Raw genomic sequence first — 27,329 nt, forward strand, 5'->3', positions numbered from 1 at the left:
AAAACAGTGAGATCTGTAGTGCAGAAATGCTTAGATAAGGACACTGGGATTTGAGAGACAATTTTACATACATCCGGAACACCCATGTTCAGCCCATTTTACAATGAAACAATTACGCTTTGTATATTGCACTTATAAGTACAATTTCTACGTGTTTTTTGCACATCCAGTGTAGTTAGATTCCGTTTTACGCTGTGCATATTTAACACAATTTATTGTTATGTAATTTATAGAAACATTTTTTTGTTTTTGATCAAATAAGATTTGTTGTGAACAATTCTGTTATTATTTTTTATGTACCTTAACAATAGATTTTTTTTTTGATAAATAGTTTAATTATTCATTTTGTATGATTTTTAAATTATGGTTTTGATTGTATATTTGTATAATGTATGCATCTCCTTCCCATACACGGCACCCTGTTATAATGATTATAATTTAATTTAATATTAAGTCTATCTAAAATAATGCCGGATTGTGTCAAATAGTGATTCAGAGTCAGTTGTAATGTAAATTTTAAACTGAAACAATATTATTTATAAAAATATCAGTTATAAGGTGAACATTTATTTATAGTTAAATAAAACTACTCAAAATGCAATTTTTTACTGATATAGAAATATATTCATACCCACCACACTTAATTTTAGCCACACCGAAGCTATCGCAGGAGCCAGGGTCCCAGGGTGACGATGGGCAGTGCGAGGGAAGTTTATCGCTTTTTCGGCATGCAATATGATTTATCCAGTATGGAGAACTTGCAGATCTTGCTTTATATCTGTAAATTGGTTGTAGACTTCCAGTGGGTTTACATTGCAGATACCTACAAATAACTGAGACTGTGACATCATCTGGGAATATGAAGTCATTGCACGCGTATCCCCAGCTTCCATTATAGAAGATTTCCAGGTTCCCTTCACAGCCATGTGATCCCCCAGAGAAACGCAGATCTGTGAACTCTAAATAAATATATAAATAAATATATAAATAAATAAATATATAAATATATTATATGTAATGTAAAAAAAGAGCTTAATTTGCGAAAAAGTCCTTAAACATCAAACATCTTAAACCTTTGTACAAGCTAAGTTTATTACTGCCAAAGCCTATTCTAAAAGCTTCATAAGTTTTGGTTTCTCTTACTGGGAATAATTAATATGAAAAAAAAAATTGTGATACTTAATGTTTCTTTATACGTCCATTCATTTCAAAATGTAACAATGCATAAAATGTTTCATTATTGAAAGCATAGTATTATTGCAATATATATTAAAACATTTTTACATTATTTATATGTTTCCTTTTAAAAAAAATAAGGGGTTAAAGAGAGGGCACTGGTCCTGGCAACTGAGAGCTTTAAGCCTGCAGTTAGTGTGGCCGGAGTTATGGCAAGAAGATGAAAGGGTTAGCGCGCTCTCCATAGTGCGCTGAGGTAAGTATCGCAGCTACAGGGGAACATTTTTCCCCTGGCGCTTTAAAACATTAGATTTAACAAAAACAAAAGTAAATGTTTGACTAAAATTCAGTATTCATTTAATTTTAAACAAAACAAATACCAAATAGTGCAGCTACTGAACATTCGTGGAAATGAATATCCCTGAATATTAGGAACGAAAATTTTGTATAAAAATTAAAATTTCTCAGCTGCACATCTCAAATAGAAAGCAATATGTCTGCTTAAATACCTGCTTTAAAAAATGGATAGTGAACTGAGCGCTGGCACTTCCCCTAAAGTTCGCTTACTAAAGTCCCCTAGTGGACTATCAATTAAAGCAATGTTTGGATGGGGTGTGTAAGAGAGCGCTTTGAGCTAAATAGATGGAGACCACAGTGTTATAGTTAAAATGATATTTTAATCAAACATATTAAAAATAGACACATAAAAAATAGACGTGTGAATCTATCTAAAACAATTTAAAAAGAAGATAGTCTAAAATTCTCATGGATCCATGTAAAACCTATTTAGCTCAAAGCGCTCTCTTACACACCCCATCTAAATAGAAGAAGGCTGCCACAATCTAGTACTGTGAGTGGCCAAACAATATTTTATGCTCAAATCCTATTAGTTTGGGATTGGTTAGCAAGTAGTCTTTATTATGAGGAGAGAAAAATAATTAAAAAGGAAAATTAAAAAATAAATAAACAATATACTTTTTTTTTTCTTTACCAAGTAAAGCTGCATTATTCATTGTAAAAAACTTCTGAGATGTGAAGGTAATTATCATGCAGCTTGTGTTTAATGTCTATTAATAATGAAAAACCGTGGTAAACATCAATCATATTTTGTTTCTCTCACTGCAAATAAATCACATTAAGGGGTGCTTAATGTTGCTTAATGTACAATATATATTTATACACATATGTACATATATTGAAGATCTATCTAGTCATACACTTTGCTATATACCATAACACCTTTAACCATTATAAACCATTTTTATTAATAGTATTATGATTTTTTTATTACAAAGTGTATATATTAGTGTAATACTCTAACATGTTTTTGAAGTGTGTAAGAATTATATGTAACCAACCTGCCTCCATCTTGTCTCTATTCAGCCATTCTGAACAAACACTGACCTTTATTAGGCTATAAAACTAAGGCCTAGATTTGGAGTTTTGTCGGTAACGACCCACGTAGCTAACGCCAGCTTTTTTCTGGCCGCACCATAAAAATAACTCTGGTATTGAGAGTCCACATAAAGGCTGCGTTAGGCTCCAAAAAAGGAGCGTAGAGCATATTTAACGCAGCTTCAACTCTCGATACCAGAGTTGCTTACGCAAGCGGCCAGCCTCAAAAACGTGCTCGTGCACGATTTTCCCATAGGAAACAATGGAGCTGTTTGAGCTGAAAAAAAAACTAACACCTGCAAAAAAGCCGCGTTCAGCTCCTAACGCAGCCCCATTGTTTGCTATGCGGAAACACTTCCTACGTCTGCACCTAACACTCTAACATGTACCCCGAGTCTAAACACCCCTAACCTTACACTTATTAACCCCTATTCTGCCGCCCCCGCTATCGCTGACCCCTGCATATTATTATTAACCCCTAATCTGCCGCTCCGTAAACCGCCGCTACTTACATTATCCCTATGTACCCCTAATCTGCTGCCCTAACATCGCCGACCCCTATATTATATTTATTAACCCCTAATCTGCCCCCCACAACGTCGCCTCCACCTGCCCACACTTATTAACCCCTAATCTGCCGACCGGACCGCACCGCTATTATTATAAAGTTATTAACCCCTAATACGCCTCACTAACCCTATAATAAATAGTATTAACCCCTAATCTGCCCTCCCTAACATCGCCGACACCTAACTTCAAACATTAACCCCTAATCTGCCGACTGGAGCTCACCGCTATTCTAATAAATGTATTAACCCCTAAAGCTAAGTCTAACCCTAACACTAACACCCCCCTAAGTTAAATATAATTTAAATCTAACGAAATTAATTAACTCTTATTAAATAAATTATTCCTATTTAAAGCTAAATACTTACCTGTAAAATAAATCCTAATATAGCTACAATATAAATTATAATTATATTATAGCTATTTTAGGATTAATATTTATTTTACAGGTAACTTTGTATTTATTTTAACCAGGTACAATAGCTATTAAATAGTTAAGAACTATTTAATAGCTAAAATAGTTAAAATAATTACAAAATTACCTGTAAAATAAATCCTAACCTAAGTTACAATTAAACCTAACACTACACTATCAATACATTAATTAAATAAACTACCTACAATTACCTACAATTAACCTAACACTACACTATCAATAAATTAATTAAATACAATTCCTACAAATAAATACAATTAAATAAACTTGCTAAAGTACAAAAAATAAAAAAGAACTAAGTTACAAAAAATAAAAAAATATTTACAAACATAAGAAAAATATTACAACAATTTTAAACTAATTACACCTACTCTAAGCCCCCTAATAAAATAACAAAGCCCCCCAAAATAAAAAAATGCCCTACCCTATTCTAAATTACTAAAGTTCAAAGCTCTTTTACCTTACCAGCCCTGAACAGGGCCCTTTGCGGGGCATGCCCCAAGAAGTTCAGCTCTTTTGCCTGTAAAAAAAACCATACAATACCCAAGCCCCCCAACATTACAACCCACCACCCACATACCCCTAATCTAACCCAAACCCCCCTTAAATAAACCTAACACTAAGCCCCTGAAGATCTTCCTACCTTGTCTTCACCTCACCGGGTTCACCGATCTGTCCAGAAGAGCTCCTCCGATGTCCTGATCCAAGCCCAAGCGGGGGGCTGAAGAGGTCCATGATCCGGCTGAAGTCTTCATCCAAGCGGGGCAGAAGAGGTCTTCCATCCGATTGAAGTCTTCATCCAAGCGGGATCTTCTATGGTCATCCATCCGGAGCGGAGCGGCAGGATCCTGAAGACCTCCGACGCGGAACATCCATCCTGGCCGACGACTGAACGACGAATGACGGTTCCTTTAAATGACGTCATCCAAGATGGCGTCCCTCGAATTCCGATTGGCTGATAGGATTCTATCAGCCAATCAGATTGAGCTCGCATTCTATTGGCTGTTCCGATCAATATTTCGTTAGACTTAAATTATATTTAACTTAGGGGGGTGTTAGTGTTAGGGTTAGACTTAGCTTTAGGGGTTAATACATTTATTAGAATAGCGGTGAGCTCCAGTCGGCAGATTAGGGGTTAATGTTTGAAGTTAGGTGTCGGCGATGTTAGGGAGGGCAGATTAGGGGTTAATACTATTTATTATAGGGTTAGTGAGGCGGATTAGGGGTTAATAACTTTATAATAATAGCGGTGCGGTCCGGTCAGCAGATTAGGGGTTAATAAGTGTAGGCAGGTGGAGGCGACGTTGAGGGGGGCAGATTAGGGGTTAATAAATATAATATAGGGGTCGGCGGTGTTAGGGGCAGCAGATTAGGGGTACATAAGTATAACGTTGGTGGCGGCGCTTTGCAGTCGGCAGATTAGGGGTTAATTATTGTAGGTAGCTGGCTGCGACGTTGTGGGGGGCAGGTTAGGGGTTAATAAATATAATATAGGGGTTGGCTGTGTTAGGGGCAGCAGATTAGGGGTACATAAGTATAACGTAGGTGGCGGTCGGCAGATTAGGGGTTAAAAAAATTTAATCGAGTGTCGGCGATGTGGGGGGACCTCGGTTTAGGGGTACATAGGTAGTTTATGGGTGTTAGTGTACTTTAGAGTACAGTAGTTAAGAGCTTTATAAACCGGCGTTAGCCCAGAAAGCTCTTAACTACTGACTTTTTTCCTGCGGCTGGAGTTTTGTCGTTAGAGTTCTAACGCTCACTTCAGACACGACTCTAAATACCGGAGTTAGAAAAATCCCATTGAAAAGATAGGATACGCAATTTACATAAGGGGATCTGCGGTATGGAAAAGTCGCGGCTGAAAAGTGAGCGTTAGACCCTATTTTGAGTGACTCCAAATACCGGAGGTAGCCTAAAACCAGCGTTAGGAGCCTCTAACACTGGTTTTCACGGCTACCGCCAAACTCCAAATCTAGGCCTAAGTCTCCTTATTTATGCTGTGACAGAGACATATCTTTATCTGGTAAATATGTGTAGCTAGGCACCTTATAACATAAACATGTTCCCACCGCATAATTAGTGTGGCAAACCTCGCCACTTATGAACTATGCAGGAATTCTTATTTAGGATAATGTTTAAAATGTATGTTAAACTGTATGTTACTGTTTAAACTCCCTGCTGTTTCAGCTGGGAAACCCCTTGTAGGGGAGACTGTTTTTAAAAAGTGTTTGTTTTTCCGGTTGAAAAAAAAAAGTCGTTGTTGACTCCCAAGCTATGTGTCGTCTAGTTCTTGGTGGAAAGGGGTTATTATTACAATTACCAAGAGTAGTTATTTCATTGTCTCTGCTTACCCAAAAGATATTACAGATCCTACTGCCTCTCCGCTACAGCTTACCAAGAGTAGTTTTTTGCTTGTCTCTGCCTACCCAAAATACATTACAGATCCTACTGCCTGTCTGCTACAATTACCAAGAGTAGTTACTTGCTTGTCTCTGCCTACCCAAAAGATATTACAGATCCTACTGCCTCTCTGCTACAGTTAGGTCCCACTACATACTTTCTTATCTCTGTTTTAAGCTTCATGGTTTCTTGCTTTTCACATAAACCAATTTATGTCTAAGACATTGGGGCTGAATTATCAAGCTCTGAATGCCCCTGTTTCTGTGCGAGCCTTCAGGCTCACTGGAAACAGCAGTTATGAAGTGTGACAGACCCCTCTGTCAACCTCCCTACAGATTATGGATTCGGGCATTATGTTAAGTCACCCTGTGCCCATTATAGGTACAGGGTGCAAATCCAACAGTACTGGAGGGGTTAACTTCAGTTTTGAGTAACTGTTGTTGGAGGGGTTAACTTCAGTTTTGAGTAACTGTTTTGTCTAACACAGTTGGAGTTGTTTTTGAACAAGAAGTAAGCAGGAGAAGGACTATAAACAAGTATCTAAGCAAAAAGACCTGATTTTAAAGAAAACATAGAGCTCTGAGAGTTGAAGGAGAGTGTCAACCAGGTGGGAGACCTGCATAAATACCGGGTATATAACCCTCAATAAAGTAGATTCTGTTTTACCCTCAAGACGGAGCTTGGTCTTGTGTTTGTGGAGAAATTAACTGGATTTGTGCGTTGCTGATCCCGTATTCAGGGCATCTTTCATCTGGTATTAACCCTCGATAACAGGGTTATACCATAACAATTGGTGGCAAACGACGGGATGGTCCTCATCGCCCAGAAGAGCAACTACACATCCGGACCTAACAGAATACCTTATGAAAGGCTGAAAAGAGCCACCCTTAAAGACCTGCTAGAACAACAAGGCCAACAGCCCAGTAACCTCAGGAAGAGGGAGATTATTACAATACTGACAGAAATGGACGGAGTACCAGGGCCCGAAGGAACCAATGAGCCCAGCATATCAGACAGAACCCCCGAAGAAGCAAGCTTTGACCGGGCGGTTAAAATAAGACTGGCACATTATGGTCCCAACCCGTCTGCCGAAATTTTCAACCGGGTCATAGCAGCCGTGGAGGCCAACCTACTTCGCCAAAGCGGCGCTGCAGCAGCCCAAGTCACAGCAACCCCAGTGGAAAACAGAAAAGTACATTTTGCAGCTTTTAAAAACTTCATTGAAACAGAAGGAGAGATTGATGGGTACCTTGCGGATTTTGAGAGGCAATGTGCACTACACAAGGTACCCGCAGAGGAATGGGTCACGATATTATCCAGAAAATTATCCGGCCGGGCCAGCGAGGCTTTTCGGGCCATTCCAGATGAGGAAGTCGGGGATTATAATGCTGTAAAAGAGTCTCTGCTCTCCAGGTATGCGATTACACCGGAGGCATACAGGAGACGGTTCAGAGACACTGTTAAACTAGCTGGAGATTCCTACGTCGAGTGGGCATGTAAAGTGCACCTCACAGCAGCTCACTGGATAGCGGGGTGCCAAGCCGTATCTGGGGAAGAGGTGCTGCAGCTATTCCTGTTGGAACATTGCTTCGACAAGTTATCCGTAGGAGTTAGAGAGTGGGTTCGGGACCATAAACCCTCCACCCTGCATGAAGCTGCTCACCTGGCAGATGAGTATACGGATGCCTGCAAACTGGACACTGCTACCACTAAGATCCCTGCCAGAGTGGAGTACAGACCCACAGTCACCCCAGCAGCTACCAGTTACCAACCCCCGGTGCACCGCTCTACCACACCGCCTTCAGCCATGAACTATCCTCAGAGAGCCCGGTTCAATTCACGGGATTACTCACAGCCTATTCGGTGCTTTGGATGTAAGCAACTAGGGCACAAAAGACCAGAGTGTCCCCTAAACACAGCGAACCAAGCACAGTCCTGGAGAAGACCCGCCAGCGGAAACCCATGTAACCCTCAGCCTGCTGCCCACTGCGTAGAGGAGGAAGAATGCTGGGGCATCCTACATGAAGCAGACCCCGTGCAAGCTGGGATAACCGGCAACAGCACCGGCAACTGGTTAAAGTGAATGGGAAGGAGGTCAGTGGTCTACGGGATACTGGTGCTACCATGACCTTGCACACCAGAGACCTTAGCACACCAGAGACACTGTGGCTGTGAGGGTAGCAGGGGGTGCTGTGTTCCGCTTACCTGTTGCCCGGGTACATTTGGATTGGGGAGTGGGCTCTAGACATGTGAATGTGGGGGTCATGAAGGACTTACCAGTTGATGTTCTCCTTGGAAATGACTTGGCCCCCCTTGTTTCTGCCTATGCTTCCATGGGTCCCGCTGATGTTAACCCTGTGACTACCCGTACCCAGACCCGTGCCGCCGAGACTGACCCACCTGATGCTAAGCCCCAGGACGCTGAGCTCAGTAAATCTCTATCCGCTATTGATACGTGGAAGTCCCGTTACAAAGCGCTGATGAAGAAGAGTCAAGTAGAGGATGAAATGGTCACGTTAAACAATCACGTAACAGTGCTAGCGGGAGAGAAGAAGAGCGCAGAGGAAAAAGCGTGTTTAGAATGGGAATCTCTGCTAGACAAGCTGCACCGACAGACCGCAGAAAACACCAGATTCAGAGTGGAACATGACACATTAAAGACAAACTTAGCGACACTGGAGGAAAAGCTGATGCTGGCTCATAGTGAGGTGCAGCAACTCAAGGGCACCCTATGTCAGTATGAAGGGATTGTGGATACCTATAAAGAGCAGGCACAAAAAACTCGTAAAGAAGCCAATGAGATTTGTCTTCAACTGGAAAGAAGCGTCTCTGAAAACAAAAACTTGAAGGAATGTTTAGCCTTGGTCTGGGCACTGAAGAAGTTGAACCCTTATTTATACGGACAGGAATTCTCTCTCATAACGGGAATGCAGATGGATTGTCCCAGCAAACTGACATTTCTACCACCTCCTAGTCCGGTCATCCCCAAGTTGACCCGCCAAAAGGGTCCCACCAGGAGGGGGCCATGTGACAGACCCTTCTGTCAACCTCCCTACAGATTATGGATTCGGGCATTATGTTAAGTCACCCTGTGCCCATTATAGGTACAGGGTGCAAATCCAACAGTACTGGAGGGGTTAACTTCGGTTTTGAGTAACTATTGTTGGAGGGGTTAACTTCAGTTTTGAGTAACTGTTTTGTCTAAGACAGTTGGAGTTGTTTTTGAACAAGAAGTAAGCAGGAGAAGGACTATAGTCAAGTATCTAAGCAAAAGGACCTGATTTTAAAGAAAACACAGAGCTCTGAGAGTTGAAGGAGAGTGTCAACCAGGTGGGAGACCTGCCTAAATACCGGGCATATAGCCCTCAATAAAGTAGATTCTGTTTTACCCTCAAGACGGAGCTTGGTCTCGTGTTTGTGGGGAAATTAACTGGATTCGTGCGTTGCTGATCCCATATTCAGGGCATCTTTCATCTGGTATTAACCCTCGATACCCGCTGCTCCATAACTTGTCTGCCTGCTCTGAGACTGTGGCCTCCCAATGCTATGATCGGGCTGATTGACACCTCCTGCTAGCGGCCGATTGGCAGCAAATCTGCGGGGGGCAGCATTGAACAAGCAGTTCACAAGAACTGCTTGTGTAATGATAAATGCTGACAGCATACAATGTGCAGCAGATATGATATGCTACATCGTATCATGTCCGCTCGCTCTTTGATAAATTGACCCCTTTGTGGCTTTCCACTTATTATGTTGCAATAATGGGCGTGTATGAAGCCCCTCTGTGTCAATTTAGTATGTGATGTATACAGTAACAGCAGTGCAAGCTGTCAATAAACAGAACAGTTCTTAGATTTCACTTACTGTCTATATGAGTGCTGTTCTCCAAGATATCTAGTCAAGTGAAATACTCTTCTCCATGTAATAAGTGCAGAATACTGATCAGTGTCAAGTGGTATCCTGGCCCTGAGAGGACCTCTAACAATATGTTTTGTGAACCCTTTGTTTTAACCCTTATACTTAACAGGTTTCAAGTCATACTAAATATTTTAGTGCAGTTTCCACATTCACTGAAGCACAACCTATAAATTGCAGCTTCTAATATCAGCGATATTTAGTGTGGATGTAATATCTATTGTAAGTATAGAATGCTTTAGAGCATTGGTTGCGCTATCTATTCTTTGGTAAATGAGGTTTACCATGTACTTATTATATCAAGTTGTACGTAAACGGTAGCATGGCCCATTAATATTGCTTATCGTGTCCCGAGCTATTATAAACACATAATTTGTTATCTAGACCTACTGTATATAAATAAACATTATTAAAATAAATTTAAATCACATTAAAGTTCACAGGGAGAGAGGGGGAGGGGTCAAGATTGTTAATCTGTTGTCCTAGCACCAACTACTACTTTTAACATTATGTAAAGGGACACCAACGTTATTTTTTGTCATGGTCAGATAGACAATTCCATTTTAAACAACTTTTCAATTAACTTCTGTTATCTAATTGTATTCATTCTTTAGGTATCTTTTGATAAAAAACATCCCTAAGTAGGATTTATACACTTAGCTCCCAGTAGTGCATTGTTGCTCCTTCAGCAAAGGATACAAATAGAATGAGGCAATTTTGAAAATAGAAGCAAATTGGAAAGTTGTATTTATTACCTAAATCATGATTGATAAAATGTAGGTTTCATGTGCCTTTTTGTTTAAGTTGTGTGCGCTAATCCTTTGCCTCCTGTGTCTTTCTTCCTTTTTTGGATTACATTTTTTGTCCAATGGTGTTGGATGTGCTTAAGTATATAATATAAGTAGTAAAGATACTAGTAATAATAATAATACAATTGTCAACAACACCTCAACTGCTTGTGGTACCTAGTGACCTCATGACTCTCAGGCTTAAATCATTAAATGACAGTAAAATATTTCACTTTATTCAAGAAAAAGATCAAAATGGTATCAACACCTGGTATATGGTGTGACAGGAAAATATTAGTATCTCTTTAAGAAGATGTTGCTTTATGATACTTCTCTATAATGTGTTAGAGAGTTTATCTTTACTGTCTTCATGTCTGTTGGGTAAATAATTTCATGTACAAAACATAAATGAATTTATGACATCCTGAGGCTGTAGCCAAAATAATGATTAGCAAACTTAAAAGCACATGAAAGTCAAAACGTAAAATGACTTTGTTCACTTGGTATTTTAAACCTAGGTAAGCTCAGGAGTGTGAATGTTTCTTGAGCACTATATGTGTAAGATTGTTACAAACATTGTTGCAAACACAGCTACCATATTGAGGCCTATTTAACAACGGTCTGTCGGACCTGATCCGACAGTGCGGATCAAGTCCGACAGACCTCGCTGAATGCGGAAAGCAATATGCGGAGAGCTGCTGGTGCAATGCCGCCTCCTGCAGATTGGCGGCAGGGGGTTGTCAATCAACCCGATCGTACTCACAATCTGCTAAAGGGAACATTCTGTGTGGGACCAATACCACAATACTTCTTTATTTTCTGTTATATGTTGGGCAAGGGGGGCTTTACTAGTTGTGGGCAGAAAACAAGGCTAAAATAAGCTAGTGACAGGCAACATAGAAACCAGAGGAAGCCAGGGCAACATGAAATAAAATATAAGGTCCCTGATTTGATAGAAGTCAATTTGAGGTGCGTTAGATATGTGCAGCAGAGAAAAATGTGGTTAGTCTGAATCTTTTGGAATAAATATTCAGGGTAAATTAGTTTATGTGTCTGCTGAACAATCTGTATTACTCTTAAATGAATACTGAACATTTGTTGAACATTTAACATTGGTTCAGACATAGGGGCCGAATTATCATTGTGCGAGTGGACATGATCCGATATTGCGGATCATGTCTGCTACACATCGATAAATGCCGACAGCATACGCTCTCGGCATTTATCATTGCACCAGCAGTTCTGGTGAACTGCTGGTGCAAAGCCGCCCCCTGCAGATTTGCGGCTAATCGGCAGCTAGCAGGAAGTGCCAATCATCCCGATTGTATCGCCATTACAGGCATTACAAGTTGCTGGTTATTGCGACTGCGAGCTTGTGGTAGCAATTAGCGCTTAGATCAGATTTTTGGTTAATTTTCTAAAAGTGCCCCAAATGCCCTAGAGGGCATTAATAAAAAAACTACTGGAGTGGGGTGTTAGAAAACAAATGGCACTGAAAAGTTCCTTTACAATGCAGTCTATGGGAACTGTGTGTTCCTAGTAAATATATATGTATATGCCTATATACATATATATTTATGTGTTAATATGTGTAACCATGAGGGGAAAAAGGTATATTAAAAACGAGGGAAGAATGGAGGGGCTGTGTGCAGGGCAGACCGTGTGGGTTTTTCACATGACATCCATGCTGAATGTGTAACCCTGCCCTCCCATGCTGTCAATCAATGGGAGGTTAGGACCCTTTATTATTTAATTGTTTTAAGGAGATCCGTGATTAGTTATACAGAAGACTGAATGTGAGAAGTTAGAAATCTCTTACAGGAGCAGACTGACCATTTGTAAAGTACTGTAAAGATAGATTTGTAAAGATAGAAGATGTCACTTGGATGAAGCCTTCTGCCATCTGGAGGACCTCTTCTGCCCCGATCGGATGAAGACTTCTGCCGGTCTGGAGGTCCACTTGTGCCCGGCTGGGTGAAGAAGGCTCAAGGTAGGGTGATCTTCAGGGGGTTAGTGTTAGGTTTTTTTAAGGGGGGATTGGGTGGGTTTTAGAGTAGGGGTATGTGGGTGGTGGGTTGTAATGTTGGGGGGGTATTGTATTTTTTTTTTTACAGGTAAAAGAGCTGATTACTTTGGGGCAATGCCCCGCAAAAGGCCCTTTTAAGGGCTATTTGTAATTTAGTATAGGGTAGGGAAATTTTATTATTTTGGGGGTGCTTTTTTATTTTATTAGGGGGATTAGATTAGGGTTAATTAGTTTAAAATTCTTGTAATTCTTTCTATTTTCTGTAATTTAGTGTTTGTTTTTCTTCGTAAATTAGTTTATTTCATTTAATTGTAATTAGTTTAATTTAATTTAGTTAATTTATTTATTTATTTATAGAGTAGTGTTAGGTGTAATTTAACTTAGGTTAGGATTTATTTTACAGGTAATTTTGCACTTATTTTAGCTAGGTAGTTATTAAATAATTAATAACTATTTAATAACTATTGTACCTAGTTAAAATAAATACAAAGTTGCCTGTAAAATAAATATAAATCCTAAGCTTGCTACAATGTAACTATTAGTTATATTGTAGCTATCTTATGGTTTATTTTATAGGTAAGTTTTTAGTTTTAAATAGGAATAACTTATTTAATTGTAGTTATTTTATTTAGATGTATTTAAATTATATTTAAATTAAGGGGGTGTTAGGGTTAGACTTAGGTTTAGGGGTTAATAACTTTATTATAGTAGCGGCAACGTTGGCGGCGGAAGATTAGGGGTTAATTAATTTAATATAGTTGCGGCGACATTGGGGGGCAGATTAGGGGTTAATAAATATAATGTAGGGTTCGGCGATGTTAGGGGCAGCAGATTAGGGGTTCATTAGTATAATGTAAGTGGCGGCGGAGTCCGGAGCAGCAGATTAGGGGTTAATAATTATAATGTAGGTGTCGGCGATATCGGGGGCGTTAATAAGTGTAAGATTAGGGGTGTTTAGACTCGGGGTTCATATTAGGGTGTTAGGTGCAGACATAAAATTAATTTCCCCATAGGAAACAATGGGGCTGCGTTAGGAGCTGAATGCTGCTTTTTTGCAGGTGTTAGTTTTTTTTTCACCCAGCTCAGACCCATTGTTTTCTATGGGGAAATTGTGCACGAGCATGTTTAGCCAGCTTACTGCTGACTTAAGCAACGCTGGTATCGAGGTGAGATGTGGAGCTAAATTTTGCTCAACCCTCACTTTTCTGAGGCTAATGCCAGCTTAAAGAAAACTCGTAATACCAGCGTTGGCTTAAGGGAGCGGTAAGAAAAAAAGGCTTGTTAGCAACGCACGGCTTTACCGACAAAACTTGTGACTAGCCGATAATTAGGCTGCACCATCCCCTTTTCCAGACATGTGAACAGTTTCACGCTGTGGCGCTTCATCAAAGATTTTTATTTGCGATTGCTGAATTAACACTGTTTGTCCTATTTGTTATCATTAAAGGGACACTGAACCCAACATTTGTATTTTGTGATTCAGATAGGAAGAAAGAGTCAAGAAGAGACCATACAAGCTTGAATAAACAAGCAAAAAAGGGAAATTTTAATTCATCAGTAACAACTAATGAATACATATACACGAACAGAAATAAAAATAAAAACAAAAATAAGAACACCAATACTGATAATTTTGAGACTGGTTACAATAGTAAACTAAATAAAACTAATAATAAGAATAAAAATCACTATCCACAACATTTTCTGCTACAAATCAAGGTACCCCCCCCAATATAAGACTCGGACAAGGAGAAACTCAAATAGGGATTATGAATATAGTGGGGTGAACAACAGACAAGGGGAACAGGGAACACACCAGATGAGGGTATACAAACACCCAAATAAAAATAAGAATAAAAATAAAAATATGTATGAAACAGCATCATATGGTAATATGGGTGCTAGACCTAAAGTTCCTGATTGGCAAAATTTGGGTGAGGGTAACCAACATATTAATAATGGGAATCACTTTAAACCAAATCGAGAAACATCATGGATCCTCCTCGCCGTCTTTTTTAGGGGTGTGCAACTCCCCCATGGGGAGAAACCCCAAAAGAGGAGCAAGAGAAGAGGATGTAGAGGAGGAGTGGGACTCCAACTCAAAAAGATTAAAAGAGAGAGATTGGCAATGATTGAGCAACATGGTCAAAATTTTTTCAATATAAGTAATAAATCTATAAATCAGGTGGAAATGAGTGTCCTAGAAAAAGGACTTTCATTTGCACCCACAAATAGACCTAATGATTTTGATTTATTTATAGACCTTGAACATTTTACAAGGAAACTTACGTTGAAAAGGTTCCATGCTAATAGAAATAAAAAACAAATAGAGGAGTTGGTTGATGTTGAAAACACAGCACCAGTGAATTGTGATGAATCCCTCACATTAGATTCACCACAAATCCCTGAAATTGATATTGAAGATAACTCAGATGAGTATAATCAGGATATTGTACAAATTTTAGAGGAATTGGAAGTGGAAGCAAGGGAACTAAAAGTCAATCATACAGGTCTCAAACCGAATTCAACATTCTTTCCTCTTTTTGCTCAAGGAAATTTTATACCAGTTTTCAGTAAGATGGTGTTGAAAGATTTTGAACAGATCTGCACTAGTAATAATGATAGAAATGTGAAGCTTAATTTAAGTAAGATCGAGAGAAAAGCACTATCTGATTTAAAAAAATGATCACTCAATAGTGATCCGTGGTGCCGATAAGGGAGGAGGAGTAGTCGTGCAAGACAGAGCTGATTACCTCAGAGAAGCTTATCGTTTACTAGGTGACACCAATACATATGTTAAACTTAAGTCTAATACTACTAAGGGATTTAAAGATCAGTATGATCATTTGGTTTGTTGTGCAAGGGAACAAGGCATACTCAATAATCCCGAATTTGAGTTTTTGAAGGTGGTGGAACCGAAAATTGCAGTGTTCTACCACCTTCCTAAAATCCATGGGTCATTAACCACTAAATTGTCTCAGTATGTGGACATGATATTGGGTCCTATGGTCCCTTGTCTTCGGTCCTACATTAGAGATTCCATGGATATAATCAATCAACTGACCAAGTGTACATGGAAGGATGAATACATGTGGGTCACACTAGATGTTTCTTCTCTGTACACATGTATTCCGCATGATCTTGGTAAGACAGCTGTGGAATATTTTTTCAGACAAACAGACTATATAGAGAGATATAAGAGGGAGTGTGTGTTGAAAAGTATTGATTTTATTTTTAAAAAGAATTATTTTTTGTTTGAAAATGAATTCTACCTCCAAACCACCGGGACCGCAATGGGGACGAAATTCGCCCCAAGTTTCGCGAATTTATATATGGTGTGGTGGGAGGATATGTATATTTTTACTGAAAATCCATATTCAAACAAAATTGTGAGGTGGTTTCGTTTTATCAACGATATCCTCATAATTTGGAATGGAGGTTTAAATGAGATTCAAGATTTTGTCACATATGCAAATCATAACCTCCTCAATTTGAGTTTTACTGAGACTCACCATGTGGATCAAATAACATTTCTTGATCTCATTTTGACCCATAGAGGAGATCAGATTATCAGTGGTCTGTTTAGAAAAGAAACTGATACAAATGCATATCTGCAATCCTCTAGTGGACACCATCGAAAATGGATCCAAAACATACCTTTCATTCAATTCCAAAGGGTTAGAAGGAATTGTACTGATCTAACAACTTTTGAGAAAGAAACAGAAGTAATTAAGAAAAGATTTCTTAGTAAAGGCTATGATTCAACACTTATACAAAAAGCATATGTTAGAGCTAAAAATCTTAATAGACAGTCGCTACTCGCTCCAAAAACCAAAGTATCTAAAAACAAACTCCATAAGAACCAACCACTTTTTATAACAAAATTCAATAGAGCATCTAGATAGATTGAGAATAGATTTAGAAAGCACTGGCCAATTCTGTTACAAGACCCGGTTCTTAGAGAAGTACTAACAGATAGACCACAGGTTGTTTTTAAAAAGAATCATAATTTGCGTAATATTCTTACACCAAGCAAATTGAGAGACAATGCAAAACACAAAGATTGATTGCAAATGAGATCAACTGGCTTCTTTAAGTGTGGGAGGAAGAACTGTCTCAGCTGCCTACATATAGACAGAGATCATTCAGAATTTAGATCTTTAAGAGACAACAAAACGTATCCAATTAAGGAATGTATAAATTGTAAAAGTACACATGTTGTGTACTATCTCTCATGTTTATGTGGGAAAATTTATATAGGCAGGACCAAAAGAAGCTTCAAGAACCGCTTAAGGGAGCACTTAGTGAACATAGAGAAGGGTGTTTTAGCCCATGGAGTTTCAGACCATTTTTTTGAGGCACATAACAAAGATCCCAGTAGCCTTAAAGCAAAGGCAATCGAGAGAGTGGGACTAGATGTAAGAGGGGGTAACAGACTTATAGCCCTACGACGGAGAGAGACCTATTGGATTAGAACCTTGGGGTCTCTCGAACCGAATGGAATGAATAGAGAGATCGATTTGGCCGCCTTCCTGGTTGATGAATAGGACCCTCAGGATAGAGATGGAAAGGGGGTTAGTAGGAATTATTGTATTGGGGGTTGTATAGTTGCACCAATTTTCTTGTTGATGATGAGTTTACATGTAGTCACCAGATTTTTAACACATAGATACACTGGACATACATATGTCTTCACATTAGTTGGTACCAGAGGTATTGATGTATATTTAGTCTGAACTAATCATCAAGTGGTTTACTGTTTTATATATTGAATAGTTAGATTGACACATATATACATGGACTGTAACACTAACCAGATCTCCCATATGAATTAGGGATTGGTAAATTTGATTCTACTCAGACCTTTTTGAAGCATAGCGAAATGTCACATATACCTTAAAGGCTGACAAAAAGTAATAGTATATACACAGGAAATATGCATTTTTATCTATGTTTTTATGTATTTAATATGTATATGAATTTTTAAAATTATTATGAATTATGGATGGATTTTTAATATTGGATGATAAAATATAAAGAAATTTTAATTTTCTCAAATTCCATATATATTTTTTATACTGTATATCCAAAAAATTGGTTTATAAGTATGGAACTAAATGTTTTATAAAAGAACATTTTGATGCATCTATGTATGATCTTTTAGTATAATTGTGAGATGTATCATTTTAATATAGGTTGAAATGTTTATTTTTAGAATGATCCATAGGCTGACTGTATTATAATTATTATGCTTTTAAAAAATGTGTAATTACATTTGCGTTGCAAACTCAGTGCGAATCTAAGTGGTATTCCTTAACAATATATGCAGAGGAGTGGGAGTATCGAAAAGTTTCCACCTTTTCTCTGGTTGGTTTAATATAACTGTGAAGGAGGAGCATCACGTCAGCATGTGCATAAAGGATCAGATGGTGGAACAAGTGGGCAGCCTCTGAAGAAGTAGGGAGTATCCCTACAAAACGCGTAAGGCCACGCCCACCATTTCACACGCTACCGCTAACAGCTGATGCAGGTTGCAGGCTTTTAAGCTTGCATACAGCGGATTTGAGCGGCGTGTTTGTTTGAGCTTTAGTGAACTTTAAGTGCTTGTGCCTCACGGACTTGAAGTGTTTTAAGGTGATTCAAGGAACAGCTAGCATAAATCGATTGGTGTGTGACACCTGGACATTTCATCGATGAACTTTGTTTGCAGCTGACTTTGTATCAAGACATATCGTCTGAGAGACCTGGATGGTTCTCCAGCGCTTATACCATACCTCATTTTCGTTGAGGTTATCCTTGTGAGTTTTTAATTGTAAACCTGACAATAAATGTGATTTTACTTACATATTGCACTTAGAGGTGTTGCACCTGTTTTTCTCTTTTTTCTCTTTACATAGTTAACATCCGGTATTCAGAACCATGACAGGCCAATGGCAGCAACCCAGGTCTAATTGCAGCCGTGATACACTGTCATCACATATCCTTTTCTATAGCAGTAATCTCAGTGGGGCGCTCAATATTGTATTTTATTTGTGATTCAGATAGAGCATGCAATTTTAAGCAACTTTCTAATTTACTACTATTATCAATTTTTCTTCGTTCTCTTGCTATCTTTATTTGAAAAAGACAGCATCTAAGCTTTTTAATTTGGTTCAGTACTCTGGACAGCACTTTTTATTGGTGGATGAATTCATCCACCAATCAGCAAGAACAACCCAGGTTGTTCACCAAATATGGGCCGGCATCTAAACATACATTCTTGCATTTCAAATAAAGATACCAAGCGAATGAAGAAAATTTGCTAATAGGAGTAAATTAGAAAGTTGCTTAAAATGTCATGCTCTATCTGAATCACGGAAGAATACATGTGGGTTCAGTGTCCCTTTAAGTTTTTGCCTATGGCTGAACACTGGTGTCACTAAAGGGGGGCAAAGGGGGACCCCAGACCCACCTGCACAATGTCTTTCCCCCTTTGTGTGCCTCAACCTCTCTCTCATTTCATTATTAAGTTGTCATCTAATTAGAACAGGAATTCTAAAAGTTAAAAAAAATTTATGACACCAAAAGTTATTTTGTTTTATTTCTGATTTTAAAAGAAATTAAAACATGTTTGTGGATTATTAGTTGATAGTCTGCAAAACACAAAGGAAAGTGTTTGTTAGTCATGCACTTTATTCAGTAAAGAAAAGAGTAGTGCACATACTCAGCACTCTTTCTTTTACACTATAATTATTTAGTGGTAATATGGAAGAAATCAAACTCTCTGTGGATTTTTTGATCCTTCTTGATCCTCAGTTTGGTAAACAAAATCCACATGTTGTGAGGGTGCTGTGTAGTAGGTAATGTTGATAATGTTGATACAGGTAAAACACTGTCAGTATTTATTTTTCTCACATAGTAGAGGTATCCAAATTAGTCTTACAAAACTGCAAGAACAGAACTTATAATTCCAGTAAAGTGATCATGCAACCTGGTGAAAACTTTAGTGATATAATATTGTTTAAACCCCAACTGACATTTCTCAGAATACAAAGAATAGTACTGTCAGGGTTTTACTATGACTTTGCTTGTTGTTTGCAGGTTTCTGTCTTGGCTGCCATTTAAGACTCACCTGTGTTTTCTCCTTGAATAAAGCAGGTTATGTAATGCTGCTCACTACACCCAGGCTCCCTCTTATGGCCAAACTGGAGAACATCATCAGTTACAGACAGGTTGCAGTCTCAGAATGATGATGTCATTACTTACTATTTAAGTGCCTCAGTTCAGTCTGCCTTTGCCCTTGCGTTGTCTCTGACTTCTCTGTGAGTTCTTGTGCTCCTGACTCTATGTATAACCTGGCTTGTTTGACATCCCTTCTGGTTCCTGATCCCTGGCTTGTTCCTGACGTTGCTGATCTTTGTGTTCCTGACCCAGCTTGCCTGACTACTTGCTCTGGCTTTAACTCCTGGCTTGCCATTTGGCTTCTGGACTTGTTATATATATTTTTTAATAAATGTGTGATTAATTTAGTGTTTCTCATCTCTGTCAGGATCCTGGTATCCTGGCAAGTACTACTTATATTAATTACATTAGTTATAGTGTGACAATGACAATCAATAGGACATCCATTGAGTCAAAAGTAATATTTGAATTTATAGAACATAACTTGAAGATAAAATACAATTCTTAATCCTCAAATGAATATACATTTTAATTTCTACCCATTATCATGACCCTAAAATGTAAAACAAGTCACATACTGCACCTGAACATACGACTCCTGCATCTTCCTTATGGCCACAGTTGTGTTGACCCCACAGTAGGTTCGGACATTCCCACAGAGCTGTCTCATTCCCTACACATTGTACTTCATCCAACCAGATCTTCCCTGTTCCTCTCCCATGATGAGCCATGATTGTGGCATTAATGGCATAACCACAGTTTAGTTGTCTGCAAACCACATCAGCATCTTCTAGACTCCAGGAATCATCACAGACCGTCCCCCACTCTCCCTGGTGATAAACTTCCACTCTGCCGGCACAACGACCTCTTCCATCAGCCAAGCGTAATTTTTTGCTGGCTTTTATTGGGAAAATTAATTAAAATTAGAAAAAATATCATTGTAGATTTGTATAAATTATACTTGAAAAACATTCAAGTATAAATATTTACAGCTATTAATTAAATATTAACTGTATTATTTTCCTCTCAAATGCACAAATAAAATGAAACATAAATAATGGATAAACATTGTAATGCCTTTTAGCTGTTTATTATTTACTATTCATAAAAAAACAACACTTTTTATGGGTATTTAAATTTGTTTTTAATGCTATTTAATTTGTTTTTAATGCTATTTAATTTGTTTTTAATGCTATTTAATTTGTTTTTAATGCTATGTAATTTGTTTTTAATGCTATTTAATTTGTTTTTAATGCTATTTAATTTGTTTTTAATGCTATTTAATTTGACTCTTTATAGAATTCCCAGTTTCACCTCCACATGGAGTGGAGTGATGATCACAGTCTACTGTTTGATCATTTTCAGCAAGTTAATAGCTGTGAATGATCTGATTTTAATATTAACATGGTCACAACCAGCCATTTTCCTCATTTATTGCCAACACTTTTTTCATTATTAGTTTTGGGGAAAATAGCCCAGCAGTTTACTTGTGCCAGCCCTGTTTCCACTTATAATCAAAGACACTTTTACAGGGTAATTTTTTGATTTATAAAACTTAACAAAATTATTATTTTTGAGTTCATTACTAGCTCTGCAAAACGTTTAACATTGGTTTTGTGCATACACAAAATACACTGACATTACCCAGCTCCAAAACAGATCTAAAGCTACCTGCCAAAAGGATCAGTCAACCTACAAACACTGCAATCTGAGATGTAATCGCTAAACCCCTCATCTCATCCCTTTGTTTGGCCCTTATTTTGTGCAGTACGAAACAAATGATTTTTTTTTATTATTATTGGTTTCTGTGCTTGAGAGGTACTAGCAGTAAAGGCATTTTGTGACTGTCATCTATGGAAAACACACAGACAGTATCAGCTGAAGTTTAGAAATTGTTATCTGCAAAAACAAGTGCAAGATCAGCCCTAAAGTCCTTCAGTAGTTGTATTACACATATAACTGTTAGTATAAAAACAATACGAATATTGACTAATTTAACAGTTCTGTTTCACACCCTTATTATGTAACACCTTCATATGCTGCACATTATTTTTTATGACAAACACATTTAAATTGAAATTAAATTAATTATAACTCCCAAATTATTACAATATTACAAAAATGTGTATTAATTTAAGTGATAAAAGATGCAAAACTAAAGTGTTATAAAGTGATATCATGTAGCTTGTTGTTGATACTTAAATGCTTGTGAAAAATACATTGTTAGAAGTAAAAAAAATGTTTTTGCGCTAACCCGTTGCGCACAAACACATAGATTGTGAGTTTTGCGCTATATAGGGTGCGAAATTAGCTCTATTTCACCCCCCATAGCGCTGTCATCACAAGTTTCTGAAAAGCCTCCTTGTGCGTGCAATATGGTGGCGTTAAGCTCCATACCGCACAAAAGCCAAGGGCTGATTTGACGTGCTCGTGCACACTTTCCCCCATAGACATCAATGGGGAGAAAGTGTTAGAAAAAAAACTAACACCTGAAGTGCGGAATGGTGATCGCTGTAATGCAACCCTATTGATGTCTATGGGGAAAAGAAAGTTACATTTAAAACTAACACCCTAACATAAACCTCAAGACTAAACACCCCTAATCTGCCACCCCCGTCATCGCCAACACCTAAATAAAAAGTTATTAACCCCTAATCTGCCGCCCAAACATCGCCGCCACTAATAAAAGTTATTAACCCCTATTCCGCCGCTCCTCAACATCGCCGCCACTAAATAAAGTTATTAACCCTTAAACCTCTGGCCTCCCACATCTCCGACACTAAATAAAGCTATTACCCCTAAACCGCCAGCCTCCCCACATCGCAAACACTAAATTAAACTATTAACCCCTAAACCTAACACCCCCCCCTTAACTTTAAATTAAAATTACAATATAACTATCTTAAAATAAATAAAAACTTAACTGTGAAATAAAAAAAAACAAAGGTTAAACTATATGTTAAACTAGCATTACTATACTAATAAAATAAAAAACTATCAATTAAAAAATCTAAATTACAAATAAAAAAATCCTACGAAAAATGTAAGTTTACCAAAAATAATAAACACTAAAATCACGAAAAATAAAAAACACTAAGATTACAAGAAAAATTTGCGAAATTATCAAAAATAAAAACAATTACACCTTATAGTCCTTAAAGGGACAGTCAACACCAGAATGTTTGTTGTTTTAAAAGATAGATAATCCCTTAATTACCAATTTCCCAGTTTTGCATAACCAACACAGTTATAATTATACACATTTTACCTCTGTAATTCTTGTATCTAAGCCTCAGCAGACTGCCCCCTTATTTCAGTTCTTTTGACAGACTTTTTTAGCCAATCAAACAGCATTTTAGCCAATCAGAGCTGACTCCATGGTAAATTCATGTATATGAGCTCAATGTTATCTATATGAAACACATGAATTAATGCCCTCTAGTGGTGAAAAACTATCAAAATGCATTTAGATTAGAGGTGGCCTTCAAGGTCTAAGAAATTAGCATATGAACCTCCTAGGTTTAGCTTTCAACTAAGAATACCAAGAGAACAAAGCAAATTTTTGATAAAAGTAAATTGGAAAGTTGATTAAAATTACATGCCGTATTGGAATCATGAAAGGTTTTTTTGTCCTTGACTGTCTCTTTAAAAGGGCCTTTTGTAGGGCATTGCTCTCAAAGGGCATTTAACTAATTTGCATTGCCCTTAAAAGGGTATTTAGCTCTTTTTCAAAGCCCAAACCCTTATCTATATCATTATATTTTACCTACCATGTTATTTTCTGATGTGTGTATTGTTATATGTAAGGGTTATTGTTTTGTTTTTATAATTTTAAATGCATATTTTATCACTATTATGTCTGATCATTATGTTAAAAGTTAGTTTAACCAGCTAAGGCTCATCTATCTTTGTTGTACTTTAATGGTTTTATTCCCCTACATGAATACCTCTGTCTTATCTCTGTAATTTTGAACTTTCCCTGTGTTTTTGCTTGAATGACCCTTAGCTCAAATGTCCATAGATATACCCTCCCCATTCCTTTAATTTTTTTGCAGGCCAATCTGACGCTAATATATCTCTCTCCTTCAGCCTGATTTGAATGTATATCTACCCCAGCCTTGCAAGAAAATACACACACCTTATTTCAGCTCTTCCCCTGCTATGCAAACAGGTAGCTTCTGGAAGATAAAGTTAACCTTGGTTTCTAATTATCGCCCTATATCTTTGCTCCCAGTTTTTTTAAAAATATTAGAAAAATGCGTCCATACGCAACTATGTGAGTATTATCAACAATCTATCTATCTGACCCCTGATCAATCAGGTTTTCGACCGAATCACTCCACTACAACTGCCCTCCTAAAAGTTTGCAACAACATCCAAACTGGCATGGAACAAGGAGACCTAACTGGAGCTATTTTCCTTGATTTTGCAAAGGCCTTTGACACAGTAGACCATGACATACTACTGCTCAAACTAAAAAACTCTGGTATTGCTGATCATCTGTTAACCTGGTTTCGATCATATGTATCGGATCGATCACAATATGTCTCAATTTCTGACAGCAACTCCCTCTCCCAGTCACGTGTGGTGTTCCCCAAGGTTCCATTCTCGGCCCCCTATTATTCACATTATTTATAAATGATTTGCCTAATGTCTGCAAATCCTTAACTGTACACATGTACGCAGATGACATGGTAATCTATGCAAACAAGCTTGAAGCAGTGCTCCAAGACCAGTTCACAGAGGTAGAAACGTGGATCTCAAAAAACAAACTCTTCCTAAACACTGACAAAACTGTCACAATGATCTTTGGAACAGGACCTAAATTACACAAATTACAAAATTCCCATCTACACATCTTGCATCTAAACTTTATTCAAAACTAGGTGCCCTGTACAGAAACAAATCCTGCCTCAGCCCTACAGTTAAGGAAAATATTGTACAGCAAATGCTGATGCCTATCATGGATTACGGGGACGTAGTATATGCACCTGCACTCAACTCACCTAAATAAACTTAATGCAATGGCGCCTATTTATCATATGTCTGTTGGACCTGATCCGATAGACATCGCTGAATGCGTAGAGCAATACGCTCTCCGTATTCAGTATTGCACCAGCAGCTCTTGTGAGCTGCTGGTGCAACGCTGCCCCCTGCAAACTCGCGGCCAATGGGCCGCCAGAAGGGGGGTGTCAATCAACCTAATCGTACTTGATCCGGTTGATTTACGGCGATTCCTGACCGCCTCATCAGAGCAGGTGGACAGGGTCCATAACTTGTGTTTCTGGTGAGTCTGATAGATAGGCCCCATTGTATAACTTGTTCTGCCGCTTTGTGCTACAATGTAACTACAGGACCCACCATTGTGACATGCTAAAAGAACTAAACTGGCTGTCGCTGGAATCCAGAGGCACCCTCCATCTTTCCTGCCTTGTGTTCAAGAGCCTTTCTTGGAAGCTCCCACCCTACCTGAGCAGAATACTCTCCCCGGCTAATCCCACCTCCTATAACCTCCGATCTAGTACTAGCACATTATTTAGCTTGCCTCAATACAAAAAGAAAGCAGCTCGATCCACCTTTTTCTACAGAGCACCACAATTATGGAATGACCTCCCGCACACTTTCAAACCTTGCCCAAGCCTAATATCCTTTAAGAGATCCCTCTCTACATATATCAAAACAGAATGCATCTGTCATGGTTGATTAAATATTTCCTACCTGTTCTATGTTAAATTTTTTCATATATTGTGTATTATTATTGTTTTTGTATTTTATTGTACCCTATTGTATCAATGCAATGTTTTGTGGACCCAGGACATACTTGAAAACAAGAGAAATCCCAATGTATCCTTCCTTGTAAAATATTTTATAAATAAATAAACAAATAATCTAAAAAAACAACCCACCGAAAAAAGAAAAAAAAAAACTAACACTAATCCCAGAAGATCTACTCACGGTTTCTGAAGTCTGGACATCCAGGCAGCGAGAAGTCTTCATTCAAGCGGCGAGGTCTTCATCCATCCCGTGGGGGGCTTCTATCTTCATCCCGGTGGCGCAGAGCGAAGCTATCCTGGATCCCATCCTGCGCAGAGTGACCTCTTCATATGGTCGCCGCCATACACTGAAGTTGAATGCAAGGTAGCCTTTTCAAAATAGTGCCCCTTGCATTCCTATTGGCTGATTTGATTCTTCAAATTCAAAACAGCCAATAGGATGAGAGCTACTGAAATCCTTTCGGGTGTTTAAATCAGCCAATAGGATTTCAGTAGCTCTTATACTATTGGCTGTTTTGAACAGTCAATAGGATTTCAGAAGCTCTCAACCTATTGGCTAATTTGAATTTGAAGAATCAAATCAGCCAATAGGAATGCAAGAGATGCCATTTTTTAACGGCTACTTTGCATTCAACTTCAGTGTACGGTGGTGACCGTATGAAGAGGACGCTCCATGCAGGATGGGATTCAGGATGCCTCCGCTCTGCACCGCCGGGATAAAGATAGAAGACACCCCCAGGGATGGATGAAGACCTCACCACCTGGATGAAGACCTCTCCACCTTGATGAAGACTTCTCCCCACCCGGATGTCCGGACTTCAGAAACCGGGAGTAGATCTTCTGGGATTAGTGTTATTTTTTTTTTATTTTTTTTGGGTGGGGTTTTATTTTTAGATTAGTGTTTGGGCTTTGAAAAAAGCTAAATGCCCTTTTAAGGGCAATGCCCATACAAATGCCCCTTTAGGAGCAATGGGTAGCTTAGGTTTCTTTTTTAGAGTTAGGTTTTTTATTTTGGGGGGTTAGTTGGGTGGTGGGCTTTACTGTTGGGGGGACTTTGTATTTTTTTACAGGTAAAAGAGCTGATTTCTTTAGGGCAATGCCCTACAATAGTCCCTTTTAAAGACTATTGGTAGTTTATTGTAAACTAGCGGGTGTTTTTATTTTGGGGGGCTTTTTATTTTTATAAGGCTATTATATTAGGTGTAATTGTTTTTTTTTTTGATAATTTAGTTTATTTTTTTTGTAAACTTAGTGTTTTTTATTTTTCGTGATTTTAGTGTTTATTATTTTTGGTAAACTTAGATTTTTTAAAATTTTTCGTAGGATTTGATTTTTTTTAGTTGTAATTTTGATTTTTGATTTTTTTACATAGTGTTAGGTTTTTTTAAATTTGTAATTTAGATATTTTAATTGGTAGTTTTTTTTATTTTGTTAGAATAGTAATGTTAGTTTAATATAAAGTATAATCTTAGTTTTTTTTTATTTCACAGGTTTTTATTTATTTTAAAGGGACAGTCCAGTCCAAAATTAACTTTCATGATTCAGATAGGGCATGTAATTTTAAACAATTTTCCAATTTACTTTTATCACCAATTTTGCTTTGTTCTCTTGGTATTCTTAGTTGAAAGCTTAACCTAGGAGGTTCATATGCTAATTTCTTAGACCTTGAAGGTCACCTCTTTTCAGAATGC

General features: G+C 38.1%; 1 protein-coding gene across 1 annotated transcript in view; it reads right to left on the reverse strand.

Moving 5' to 3' along the window:
* Positions 1 to 27,329, reverse strand: part of LOC128640568 (scavenger receptor cysteine-rich type 1 protein M130-like) — a 296,798-nt gene that overhangs the window by 82,878 nt on the left and 186,591 nt on the right. Inside the window, exons 9-10 of the mRNA XM_053693039.1 lie at positions 20,448 to 20,762; positions 636 to 959 (exon numbers count right to left, since the gene is read on the reverse strand). Of these exons, the coding sequence (XP_053549014.1) occupies positions 636 to 959; positions 20,448 to 20,762 (639 nt within the window). The remainder of the gene's footprint in view (positions 1 to 635; positions 960 to 20,447; positions 20,763 to 27,329) is intronic.

The sequence above is a fragment of the Bombina bombina genome, chromosome 9 (genome assembly GCF_027579735.1).
Source record: "Bombina bombina isolate aBomBom1 chromosome 9, aBomBom1.pri, whole genome shotgun sequence".
Lineage (NCBI taxonomy): Eukaryota > Metazoa > Chordata > Amphibia > Anura > Bombinatoridae > Bombina > Bombina bombina.